The sequence below is a fragment of the Ostrea edulis genome, chromosome 1 (assembly GCF_947568905.1).
Source record: "Ostrea edulis chromosome 1, xbOstEdul1.1, whole genome shotgun sequence".
Classification (NCBI taxonomy): domain Eukaryota; kingdom Metazoa; phylum Mollusca; class Bivalvia; order Ostreida; family Ostreidae; genus Ostrea; species Ostrea edulis.
In genome coordinates, this window is record NC_079164.1 from 97273648 (window position 1) to 97287809 (window position 14162).

Consider the following 14162-nt stretch of genomic DNA (forward strand, 5'->3'; position numbering starts at 1 on the left):
TCTCATGTTGCAACAACAACATCTCGTGTTATTATCCTTACTTAACATTCTACCTACATGTCATGTTGCTATCCATACTTAACATTCTACCTACATCTCATGTTGCTATCCTTACTTAACATTCTACCTACATCTCATGTTGCTATCCTTACGTAACATTCTACCTATATCTCATGTTGCTATCCTTACTTAACATTCTACCTACATCTCATGTTGCTATCCTTACTTGACATCTTATGTTGCTATCCTTAACACTCTACCTATATCTCGTGTTGTTATCCTTACTTAACATTCTACCTACATCTTGTGTTGTTCTCCTTACTTAACATTCTAGCTACATCTCGTGTTGCTATCCTTACTTAACACTCTACCTACATCTCATGTTGCTATCCTTACTTAACATTCTACCTACATCTCATGTTGCTATCCTTACTTAACATTCTACCTATATCTTATGTTGCTATCCTTACTTAACATTCTACCTACATTTTATGTTGCTATCCTTACTTAACATTCTAGCTACATCTCATGTTGCTATTATTACTTAGCATCTTATGTTGTTATCCTTACTTAACATCTTATGTTGCTATCCTTACTTGAAATCTTATGTTGCTATCCTTACTTAACACTCTACCTACATCTTATGTTGCTGTTATTACTTAGCATCTTATGTTGCTATCCTTACTAAGCATATTATGTTGCTATCCTTACTTGACATATTATGCTGCTATCCTTACTTAGCATCTTATGTTGCTATCCTTACTTACTTGACATCTTATGTTGCTATCCTTACTTGACATCTTATGTTGCTATCCTTACTTACTTGACATCTTATGTTGCTATCCTTACTTGACATCTTATGTTGCTATCCTTACTTACTTGACATCTTATGTTGCTATCCATACTTAACATCTTATGTTGCTATCCTTACTTGATATCTTATGTTGCTATCCATACTTAGCATCTTATGTTGCTATTCTTACTTACTTGACATCTTATGTTGCTATTCTTACTTACTTAACATTTTATGTTCCTATCCATACTTGACATCTGATGTTGCTATCCTTACTTACTTGACATCTTATGTTGTTATCCTTACTTACTTAACATCTGATGTTGCTATCCTTACTTGACATCTTATGTTGCTATCCTTACTTGACATCTGATGTTGCTATCCTTACTTAACATCTGATGTTGCCATCCTTTCTTAACATCTGATGTTGCTTACTTTGACTCCTTTGGTTGACACAGGGTCTGGAGTGGCACCTTCTTTGGAACTCTTTTCTGGAAAATCTTTTCCCTTTGACTTTCTGTCTTTATGATTAACCCTGTTAGAATGTTTATAAACAGGTATCATTAGTCCTCATTAATTAATTACAAACTTTGCACTGACTTTAATTATGCATTGTTTAAGTAGTAATCTGTAACATAAATTGCCTATCACTATGAATCCTTACTTCTCTACAACTCCCAAGACAACCTTCTCCTTGGAACCCCTTGGAGATTTTTTGGAGGGTTTTCCTCTCCCAGGTTTATCAGCACTTGGTGACCTGTTTGATAAGATTGAAAATTTCTGATTCAAAATGTCTGTCATCTAAGAATGATCGATCTGTTTTATATAAAAGTCTTCTTAAAGGCATAGGGTCTAAGATATTGGTAAAACTTAACATGTTCCAAAACGATGGTGAAATTAAAGATCATAACTAGAAAATCACAAAAAGTTCTTCAGAATGTTTACAAACACATTGGATGCGATAGTAATTACAAAATAATTCTCATTTGCCTAAACTGGTACCCTGTTGACTCAGCATCTCTTATGTTTGTGTGTAGCCACCAATCAGTGGGGTACCCGTTTAATATATTCTCCCCCAGACAAACATTTTATAAAGGACTAAAATGTCAAAATGACTTCAATTTCACAGCGCTGCAGCTATAGATAACTTATAATTAATACTACAAATTTGTATTTTGGAGTTCTTCTTGCAAAATATCGTGATGTCATTTTTGAGATAAAAGATAGACCCTCTATGCCTCTAAGTTCTATTCATTTACAAGAATTTCCTTCCCAAATATCAAGGTCTCAAACTATATAGATCAGCATTCAAAGGCTGAATAGCCCTGTGAAGGTGGCACAATCAACCCCTATACCCATCTACCCCACATCTACCCCACATCTACCCCCCATCTCCCCAAATTTGTATCACTTGTTGCCAGTTTTCAGACTCCTCACTTACAATAACATTAAAAAATCCTGCTAACCAACAAACTGAACCCAGAGGATAACCACATGGGTGAAGGAAATATAACAATGTTTGTCCCTGCATTTCTTTGTCTGAAGGAAATATAACGATATTTGTTCCTACATTTCTTTGTCTGAAGGAAATATAACAATGTTTGTCCCTGCATTTCTTTGTCTGAAGGAAATATAACGATGTTTGTTCCTACATTTCTTTGTCTAAAGGAAATATAACAATGTTTGTTCCTGCATTTCTTTGTCTGAAGGAAATATAACGATGTTTGTCCCTGCATTTCTTTGTTTGAAGGTAATATAACGATGTTTGTTCCTATATTTCTTTGTCTGAAGGAAATTTATAACAATTTGTCCTTACATTTCTTTGTCTAAAAGAAATATAATGATTTGTCCTTACATTTCTTTGTCTGAAGGAAATATAACAATTTGTCCTTACATTTCTTTGTCTGGAGATTTCAACATCCCGTAACGTCTGAGAATGTGCATGGTTTGTTCAGTCAGGGATTTCTTTGGAGGTCTAATATTGTTCAGGAATACACACAGTAAATTCTCTTGTACATTCTGCAAGATCTGGTCCTTGCCTAAACAGATAAATCCTGACTCGTGTCGAAATTCACTGCCTCCTTGTTTGTGCTCCATGATGAAACAGCTGTGAAAGATTTCAGTAAAAGCCACTGTGGCAGAATCCGACATTTCTTTTTGATGTCCATCAGTGAAGAATTTATGTTGGAGGTACTCTTCAATGGCTATATTTGCATGAGGTTCACCTATCAATGTCGGCAGCACAGTGGTGATGGATAGCATTTCTTCTGGCACGTCGCCAGCCTCCTCCTGATCTTTGGTCAAGCTGCTCACAAGGACCTTATTTCTAAACAGAGCCTTTTTAACATTCTCTAGCTTAGCTTTGGCCACAACATTTATCACAGCATAACCTTTGATGTGTTTGATGGATGTTTCTTCTTGTTTATCCTTGTTGTCTGCTGCTGCAGGTGCTTCCTCCACTTGTTGAGTGGATGGTTGTGGAAAATCAGGAAGGACTGATGGTACCTCAGGAGTATCTGAAGGTACATCTAGTTCTGGTAAAAAGATCTCATCTCTGTCAAGACCACCATTAGCATTACAAGAGGCTCTGATTGCCTGTTTAACGGTATCAGGTGACAAGTCGGGAGGAATTCCTGTTATCACCAACATGCGGCTTGCCATCGAGGGCGTAGTCAATGTCTTCGCTGCGTCAGACACAGCATCATTGAGAAAACGTTTGCCATGTTTCTCCTTAAATCCCAGGCATCTGTGAAGTGGAAAGAGTCAATATTTCAGAATGACCATAATGTTTTACATCATAAAAAAATTTCAAAATCAAAACACTACATTTAAAAACCACTAACCTGAGAATTTTGGAGACAGTTACAGCTCTGTGTAGCCACAAAATGTCCTCCATCTTTACGTTTGTTCCACCAGGATCTCCCTTCCCCGGCTCACTACCTCCTGTAACAATGGACGTCCCTGATGTGGAAGGAGAAGCAGATGCTGCTGAAGCAGACGATGAAGACGGCGTTACATCAGCAGACGATGCTGAGCTAACAGACACAGAAGAATCACTCTCACTGGTTCGCTGAGAGGCAGTGGATCGCTTAGGCACGGCCCCACCTCTCTCTTTATCTCTCTTCGCTTTCAGCTTCTTCCTCTTGGCAGATGATGTGGGACTGCTTAGTGGATGAGTAGATGAAGATGCAGTTTCCAGGGCAGATGATGGGAAGGAGGACGGAGCAGTGAGACTGGGAGGAGGTTTGAAGTAGTCCTCATATCGCAACTCTGCCACAGCTAAGTTGACCTCCATCAAAGCATGAAAGTATGTGGAAAATCTACCTTTGTCTGAGAAACCTATCCCAATGCCTGTCCCACTCACTAAAGTCCCTGATGGCCACCCTGTCATGAGAATATTGAAGCATTAACTTAAAAAGCATATGTGGAAATGCTTCCGAGCACTTGCATCTGGACTAATAATGCATCATAAATACATTTTCTTTGGTATGACAACAATGACATGCAGTTCTGTTTGACACAATTCCCAATATTACCTTTTGTTTCCTCCTCATACAGCCTGCGAAGCTCAATCTGAAGCTGCACCAGTAGTCCCGTGGAGGGGTTGAGGTGAGGATTGAGAGTGGGGAGCTTACTGCTGTTACATCCCTCACTGTAGTGTAGGATTCTTAGAGACTGAGCCAACAGGTGGAACAGGTACTCCTTGATGATGGCCGGTGTGTTTGTCATCCATAGGTGTCTAGAGGGAGAGATGCAAAGTGTAATATGACCCTGCTTCCTAATAAATGTCAAGCAGGATCACAGAAACTTCACAGATTGTAATGTACCTGCCTTCATACTTACAAAGCATTTTTAAAACAGTATATATGTTAACATAAAATGGAAAATTCAGTAATGGAAAAATCAATAGTACAAGATCCAAAGTAATTTCTAAGATATCAAGAACATGTAGATGCAACCTTTCAGTGCAAGAGTTACTTCCTACTGAAACATAAAACTGATCATGTAAATTACCATTCAACAAATTTCATACAAAGGGCTGTAACTCTCACTGGTAAGGGACTAACACAATTATATCTACCTGCAGAGAAGTTCAATCATGTGTCTGAACACCGGAGGAGTGATGACAATATTATCCACGCTCCACAGGCTGTCATGGCAGTCTTGATTTTGGAATGTCAGATGGCTGTCAGTCATCTTCGAACTTTCTCTGGAGCCACAGCTCTTAGTCCCACAGCCATACTTCTCATTTATAAGTGTCTCTATGTATGCCACTGCCAACAGAAACTGTGGGGGTAGTGCATGGATGGTCAAGATGATCCCTGGGGGTGGGGAAACACCCAGACGGACGTGGACCCTGTCTGTGGGGATGATAACGGGTGTGTACTGTTCATTCTGGTTGCTGGTGGAGGTGGTGTCTCGGGGGTAAGAAATAACCTCAAGTTTAGCAGCATTGCCAGTCTTCTTCACTCTTTGTCCAGAATAGGAAAACACCCTGGCCCAAGGAGACTTGTAAAGGGAAGTACTGAACAGAGAAAAGGGACATTACTGTACAAGGTCCATCATCAATTTGTCAGCAACACATTAATAAACACAGTGAAACTTGTCTAACCTAGACATTCTTATGGGAAAATCTTCTGATTGGACAACATCCTGAATATTTTGTAATTTTTATGCAAGTAGTAAAATTTCAAGTCTGGTGCCAATAAGGAGTACAATTTACACAACATTTTGGAGTTGATACAGGCTGAGTTATTGTACTTACTCTTTCTTTGTAGCTTTAGGATCAGTTTTACAGGACACTACAAGACATCCTGCTCCTGGGAAGTGGAGGTCTGTGTTCACCTTGACCTCTGTCACTGCAAATTCTTCATAAGGGAACATTTCAGGAGCAGTCTGTGATAAAAAACAAACACATTTCTCATCTACTTCTGATGACACAGCGATTATTCATGTGTTATCTTTGAAGTTCATTTTGGTGGTTTCCTTCCAATTTGCATATTGAAAAGAATGTATAAAGAGCCAACAGTCAAAAACATGGATGGAAACTTGAAAACATATCTGCTAAAATGCAACGACAAATTAAATTATAAACATCCTAAACATAGATTAATTTTTTACAAAAATATTTTTGTTAAAAAAGAATTACCTGAAAGCATAGACAGATTTGAGTTGTCAATTCAATCAGGTAATCTTCCCCCTGATTGGCCGCTCTTGCGATTGCTACTGCCAGCTCCCTTTTTAATTTGTCTTCATCTTTGTACAATATCTTTGTAAGAGAACACATATGATTGGCTAAGCACTGCTTTAATGAAGAAGCTGTTGTTAGGGATGTTGCCATGACAGTACCATGGGCCTGCGGAGGACACAGAAGTTCATTGGATAATAGCTGAAGGTTCTCGATGTCTAACTGCTGGAGTAGAGCGGCACTAGCGGCCATACCAGAGCCCAGACTGGCGGAGCACGATACAATGTCCATGGCTGGGGAATTGCAGTGGTCAATCAGTTTCAGAAGGGCTGTTCTACAGTACATTTTTGCCAACACTGACTCACAATTTAGCAGCTCTCTAAAAAGAATTTGCATATCTGTTAATTTTTAAACTGTCAATAAACAAGGTATTTTATTTGTTTATCATTACAAAATAAAACATTGTCAAGACAAGCATTCCATACAGATCGGTTAACACTGCATTCAGTAATGATCTTTCAACAATGATTCACATTTATAGTCTCCAGCTCATTTCAAAGAAAATTAGCTGAAGCGAACATTTCACATACTACATAATACACTAAATGTTGATTTAAACAATCATTTAAATTAATTTTTCTCTTTGACATTTAACCTGTGAATGAAGATATTTGACATTTAACCTGTGAATGAAGATATTTGTCATTTAACCTGTGAATGAAGATATTTGATGTGTCCAGTATCTGTCCCCCTGTAATGCTGGATTTCCTCAGTCCCTGGGGGGGCCTTTCTAACATCTCTATGGGGTACCAGAACCGCACAAGGACACCCTCGCTTCTCAAGTAAACCTCCACTTGTACAATTTCATTGGACTGAAATGGAATACAATATCTTACCGATGATCGCCCATCTTAAAATATTCAAATCATATCTAACTTTTCAGGAAAGGTGGATTCTGTGGTTGCTGGTTGAAAACTTTCCACAGACAATAGAGGTACACATACACATACCTACATTTCCTTCCATTTTGTACAAGGGAAAATGAAAATAAAAGCATAACGCATCCAGAATATGGAACCATTTGAATATTTTTGAGAATGACCTGCTACATGTAACTTACATTGTCAACGTCTAGTACATTTCCAGTCAGACCAAACGTCTTCAGCATGCTACGGACGGCAAACTTGGGCAGCACTGTGGTGCCTGCAGTGGAGGTTTCTGCGGTGTTCCTGATCACCACGGTGGTTCCCTTCCTCACTCTCTCTATTGTAAACTTGGCAAGGTCCTCCTTTATATTCTCTATGGTGGGCAGATGAAGGTCTCTGGGAATACCACCATTTTCCTCGTATAAAAACTCCACAGTCTGCCGGGCAATATCGGTCATGCCTACAGAATAAAATACAGTACACAAAATTGTCAAGGACACAGTACACGAAATTGTCAAGGACACAGTACATGAAATTGTCAAGGACACAGTACATGAAATTGTCAAGGACATAGTACACAAAAGTGTCAAGGACACAGTACACAAAAGTGTCAAGGACACAGTACACAAAAGTGTCAAGGACACAGTGCACAAAACTGTCAAGGACACAGTACACGAAACTGTCAAGGACACAGTACACAAAATTGTCATGGACACAGTACACAAAATTGTCATGGACAGTTTTATTACTGATCATCAAGAGAGTAAAATTTCACCGATAGTCATGTAGACTGAAACAAGTTTACAAACTTTCAAGAATACTAAAGAATTTCTAAAATCTTGACAATATAAATATGTTGTACGTTCATATGATGCCATCCACTTGATAAGCATTGCTAACTTAGATTCATTTTACCCAGGAATTCATTGATTTCACCTCTTTTTTAATTCACAAGTGAAAACAAACTGCGCCATTTAAAAAACAACATATGTACCTAATTGTAGAGCTCCTCTGATCTGTTCCAATCCGTCCTTTCTCTCCGCTTCATTTCTGAACCTTCGCCTGATGATAGGGAAAACTTTCTGTTCCCAGGCCTTGACGAGGAGAGCATAATGGTCCTCGGATCCACCATCGTCCTCTACTGTCTCGTCATCTGACTCATCGTCCTGTATGACAGGACCACGCTGGTCTGGACCGGTAGTCACAAAGTTGTCATAGCAACTGAAGAGTTTGAAGGCAAGACATTCCTCTGGGTTGTATACTGGGTAAAGGAAAAGGCAACATCACATACCTGTACTACATGTAATTTACTGTAAGCAAGATTTTGATCAGATTTGAGCATTTATTTGGCTGTGACACAAAAAACAAATTTACAAGAAGCTAGGGCCCTTAGCAGTAAACTTCTTAGTATTAGCTTTCAGTGTAAACAAGCTGACCCTTTAACATGTCCCAAGTTACTTCCCTATAAAGCACAAACATAATAAATAATCAAGGCAATGTGCATTTTTGGGGTAGGGTGGGCGGGGGTTGGGTGGGTGGGTTGAATTAGCCTTACTTACCATTTTGTGGTTTGGGTATGATAGCAGTTTTACATGGTGGTCCTTTTTGGGTTTTGATTTCATCTATAATGCTTGCATCAGGACTTTGCTGTGAGCTGCCTTCATTCTCGCTGTCTGACTGGGGGTGGAATGGCAGGTGACAGAAGCTCTCACGAATCTCTCTTGTCAAGTCATTGGCAGCATCAGCTGCTTCTTTGTGTTGCTGTCCCTCAGCAAATGCAAATGGCCGTGTCCCAAAGTTTGCTCGGATTCTAGTATTCTGAAAAACGCAAAAGTGTTCTAGACATCATTTCTTACTTTGATCCTAGTATGAATAATGCAAAAATAATAATAAATCTGTAACTGTTTGAGAAATGCCACAATTGTGCAGTTTGTGTCATCAGGAAACAGATAAAGAAGTCAACCAATATCAAACATTACTATTTAGCATTCTATAAAACAAAACTGACCTTCTTCTGAATGTGAACAACAGGATACATTCCACCAGACACGTCGTCCATGTAGGCATTGAGGCGACGCCCATTGTAAGTGAAGTAGACTCTACCCTTGGGGGTCTGTCCCTGGACTGGGGATTCTCCGGTCCTCTCCCACCCAATACCAGCAATGTCCCCAGCATTCAGAGTGACATCCAGTCTTACACTTCTCCACTGGAGAAGACTAGCACCATTGTAGTGGACAGCCTTACCATTACTGATGAGGAAAAAAAAGTACTTATCACTTAATAATGTATGTAATAGTTACATTGTGACAGTAATTCTCAGAACCAACTTTTGCATGTATCTTTAATAAATGCATTGCCGTAAGCTGGACATCTCATTTGTCTGATTGATTTTGCTTGGAAACCAAATGTGAGAACTAATGAGACTCAACTGTAATTAAAAAAGGATGACTTACTTCAAACACAGGCAGGTTCCTACTGGATTGGTCCAGGCCCCATCTTTCTTGTCAGCTGAAGGGGCGAAACCGAATGAGATGACGGCCCCACTTTCCTCCTGGCTGTCTCCAAATGAACAGATCTCCAACTCCCAGTAAAATGCAGGGGCCTTCGAAAGCAAAACAGAATTAATTCTCATACATCATGCAATTAAAACTTTGTTTTCTTAAACTGCATATAAAGCTAATCAGACAACTTCTATAAGATAAGTTCATTCCAATTTTGGGACCAGAGGGTATAACAGCAAGACAGCTTATAAAGAAGGAAATTTCAAAAAAACTTTTACAACATTAACTACAGATTACATTAACTGTATACTTCTATATTCACGGAAAGAATTAAAGTTCAAGCCGATCTTCCATTTCTCTTACAGCCTAAATAAAGAGTATCTGATAATTGATAAATTGCTCTACTTGTTGTGGAATAGGCTGGTTGGCATAGATCATTGTGCCCCTGGGTAGTCCACTTCCTGTACTAGGATCGCCAAGGAAGGTAACTCCTGTCATAGCCTGGGAGAACACGGAGGCCCTAACAGGGGGAAAGGACCGATTGGCATCCAGCACCATCTCCTGGTTCTATACACAATATAAAGTTTATAAGGTGAAAGATATGTCTACCAAGTAAATTATCAATTTCGTTTATTTGTGTGTTTGATACTACATATAGTAGTATGATTACTAACAAACAAAACAGATGCCAAATTTCAATAGGATTTTCAGCAGCTACACACGTAGACTTATGATTATGACTGACAACAGAGCATTAGAGCTGGTAGAAATATGTTTACTTGTTTGTACAGTCATAATTAAAGAGAGATAACTTCTGAAAATGTTATAATTAGATCCCCAGAATCTTATCAGTCTTGTGATCTCTGAATAATAATAATCTGTTGGTAAACTATGACTATATTTACCATATTGCCTTTAAAAAAAAACATTCCCAAGAGCACAACATAGTTCAAACTTGCTGGTTATTTTATAAATGTTACTTACAGCACGACAGTCAAGCTTGCTGGGTGGAGGGGGCGGTTTGGCACAGTCTCGGTACAACAGCCTCAGTCTGGAACACTGGCCTTCCACCACAGACAGCCGGTCTCCTTCACAACCAATAAAAATGCATTAGCTTTATACTCACCTCTGCAAACTTTCTAGGATGATATGTCAAAAGTCTAACAGAGACAAGGTTGTAAGAATAACTTTAACCATCTACTGAACATGTACCAAAACAAACAAACCTGAATTACAGTCCTTTGCAAGCGACTTCAGAATGTCAATAGTCGACCCACAGTGCTGAATGAACTCCTTTGTAAACTCGATGTCATGTAGATATTGAGCAAGCACAATGCATGCACGAGTCTCGAGCTCGGCCACCACACGACACACCTGATTGTTCAGGCTGCTTCCGTCCCCAGCAACAGGCAGAATTTGTTGGAGCGGACAAGTGCCATCATCCTGTGGTAGTAGGATGGCTTTGATGGCCATGACTAAGGACTCGGTCACTGGGACGTTTGTGGATTTATAGATCTGTAAAGCAATACAAATAAATCACATTGTTATCTGTATACACGTATAACTTGTCATTGACTGAATACACGTATAACTGTCAGTGACTGAATACACGTATAACTGTCAGTGACTGAATACACGTATAACTGTCAGTGACTGAATACACGTATAACTGTTAGTGACTGAATACACGTACAACTGTCAGTGACTGAAATATTGAATAAGTTAATCTACACTGTACAGAGATCACACTGAGATATTAATCTACACTGTACAGGGATCACAATGATACGTTAATCTACACTGTACAGAGATCACACTGAGATGTTAATCTACACTGTACAGAGATCACACTGAGATGTTAATCTACACTGTACAGAGATCACACAGAGACGTTAATCTACACTGTACAGAGATCACACTGAGACGTTAATCTACACTGTACAGAGATCACACTGAGATGTTAATCTACACTGTACAGAGATCACACTGAGATGTTAATCTACACTGTACAGAGATCACACTGAGACGTTAATCTACACTGTACAGAGATCACACTGAGACGTTAATCTACACTGTACAGAGATCACACTGAGACGTTAATCTACACTGTAAAGAGATCACACCGAGATGTTAATCTACACTGTACAGAGATCACACTGAGACGTTAATCTACACTGTACAGAGATCACACAGAGACGTTAATCTACACTGTACAGAGATCACACTGAGACATTAATCTACACTGTACAGAGATCACACTGAGACGTTAATCTACACTGTACAGAGATCACACTGAGACGTTAATCTACACTGTAAAGAGATCACACCGAGACATTAATCTACACTGTACAGAGATCACACTGAGACGTTAATCTACACTGTACAGAGATCACATTGAGACATTAATCTACACTGTACAGAGATCACATTGAGAAGTGCAACACATTTTAACACTGTTTAGGCATTAATTTTACTCATGGTTATTTCAAGTTTTTGAAACATATTCCAATTTTGCTCCATTATGAATTCTTGCTGTTTTATCTATCGTTTGTCTCTGGAAACTGTTAATATCCAGATAAGGTTAGTTCCACTATTTCCCATCATGTAAACAGCACAAATAAAACTGAACAGTACATTGTACATACAATATCCTATAAACTCTAATCTTACATACAAATTTAGTAGTATTATCAAATCTCTATGCAAAGTGACTCTGTCTAATCTCTACTCAATGTGGAACATCAAATCCTAATTCATAAAAATTACCTCATTCCTAATAGGGACAATAAATTACCTCATTCCTAACAGGGACAATAAATTACTTCATTCCTAATAGGGCTAATTTTGTTTATAAATTACCTCATTCCTAACAGGACAATAAATTATCTCATTCCTAAAAAGGACAACAATTCTATTTATAAATTATCTCATTCCTAACAAGGACAATTCTGTTTATAAATTACCTCATTCCTAACAGGGATAATTCTGTTTATAAATTACCTCATTCCTAAAAAGGACAATTCTATTTATAAATTACCTCATTCCTAACAGGGATAATTGTATTTATAAATTACCTCATTCCTAACATGGATAATTCTGTTTATAAATTACCTCATTCCTAACATGGATAATTCTGTTTATAAATTACCTCATTCCTAACATGGATAATTCTGTTTATAAATTACCTCATTCCTAACAGGGATAATTCTGTTTATGGGGACCTGAACTGTGTCACTGAAGCGTGGATGTCTGTCCTCCTCTGTTTCATGATCTAGCTGAACGGTGGCCATTCCTGTCTGTTCTGATACACTGACGACAGTCCCAGAACTATCATCTATTCCTGGACCTAGCATCTGTGTCAAATCAAAGACAACAAAATCACCAAATATCCAGGATGTATTCAACATATAGTACAGGTCTAGCCAAATATAAAAGATGTATTCAACATATAGTACAGGTCTAGCCAAATATCCAGGATGTATTCAACATATAATACAAGTCTAGCCAAATATCCAGGATGTATTCAGCATATAATACAAGTCTAGCCAAATATCCAGGATGTATTCAGCATATAATACAAGTCTAGCCAAATATCCAGGATGTATTCAACATATAATACAAGTCTAGCCAAATATAAAAGATGTATTCAGCATATAATGCAAGTCTAGCCAAATATCCAGGATGTATTCAGCATATAATACAAGTCTAGCCAAATATCCAGGATGTATTCAGCATATAATACAAGTCTAGCCAAATATCCAGGATGTATTCAACATATAATACAAGTCTAGCCAAATATAAAAGATGTATTCAGCAAATAATGCAAGTCTAGCCAAATATCCAGGATGTATTCAGCATATAATACAAGTCTAGCCAAATATCCAGGATGTATTCAGCATATAATACAAGTCTAGCCAAATATCCAGGATGTATTCAGCATATAATACAAGTCTAGCCAAATATCCAGGATGTATTCAGCATATAATACAAGTCAAGCCAAATACCCAGGATGTATTCAACATATAATACAAGTCTAGCCAAATATAAAAGATGTATTTAGCATATAATACAAGTCTAGCCAAATATCCAGGATGTATTTAGCATATAATACAAGTCTAGCCAAATATCCAGGATGTATTCAGCATATAATACAAGTCTAGCCAAATATCCAGGATGTATTCAACATATAATACAAGTCTAGCCAAATATAAAAGATGTATTCAGCATATAATACAAGTCTAGCCAAATATCCAGGATGTATTCAGCATATAATACAAGTCTAGCCAAATATCCAGGATGTATTCAGCATATAATACAAGTCTAGCCAAATATAAAAGATGTATTCAGCATATAATACAAGTCTAGCCAAATATCCAGGATGTATTCAACATATAATACAAATCTAGCCAAATATCCAGGATGTATTCAGCATATAATACAAGTCTAGCCAAATACCCAGGATGTATTCAACATATAATACAAGTCTAGCCAAATATCCAGGATGTATTCAACATATAATACAAGTCTAGCCAAATATCCAGGATGTATTCAGCATATAATACAAGTCTAGCCAAATATCCAGGATGTATTCAGCATATAATACAAGTCTAGCCAAATATCCAGGATGTATTCAGCATATAATACAAGTCTAGCCAAATATCCAGGATGTATTCAACATATAATACAAGTCTAGCCAAATATCCAGGATGTATTCAGCATATAATACAACTGAATAAAATAATGTCACCGATTTA

At 38.0% G+C, this 14162-nt stretch overlaps 1 protein-coding gene across 2 annotated transcripts in view; it reads right to left on the reverse strand.

The window, feature by feature from the left end:
- The window catches only part of LOC125671976 (probable E3 ubiquitin-protein ligase HECTD4), a 69030-nt gene that overhangs the window by 18011 nt on the left and 36857 nt on the right, over nt 1-14162 (reverse strand). For both annotated transcript variants that reach the window (XM_056139525.1, XM_056139524.1), the window contains exons 40-57: nt 12594-12761; nt 10635-10923; nt 10393-10496; nt 9814-9975; nt 9361-9509; nt 8916-9156; nt 8467-8725; nt 7902-8168; nt 7102-7367; nt 6693-6853; nt 5943-6360; nt 5559-5689; nt 4875-5318; nt 4330-4532; nt 3637-4177; nt 2688-3539; nt 1458-1550; nt 1229-1328 (exon numbers count right to left, since the gene is read on the reverse strand). In XM_056139525.1, coding sequence (XP_055995500.1) covers nt 1229-1328; nt 1458-1550; nt 2688-3539; nt 3637-4177; nt 4330-4532; nt 4875-5318; nt 5559-5689; nt 5943-6360; nt 6693-6853; nt 7102-7367; nt 7902-8168; nt 8467-8725; nt 8916-9156; nt 9361-9509; nt 9814-9975; nt 10393-10496; nt 10635-10923; nt 12594-12761 — 4848 coding nt within the window. The remainder of the gene's footprint in view (nt 1-1228; nt 1329-1457; nt 1551-2687; nt 3540-3636; nt 4178-4329; nt 4533-4874; nt 5319-5558; nt 5690-5942; nt 6361-6692; nt 6854-7101; nt 7368-7901; nt 8169-8466; nt 8726-8915; nt 9157-9360; nt 9510-9813; nt 9976-10392; nt 10497-10634; nt 10924-12593; nt 12762-14162) is intronic.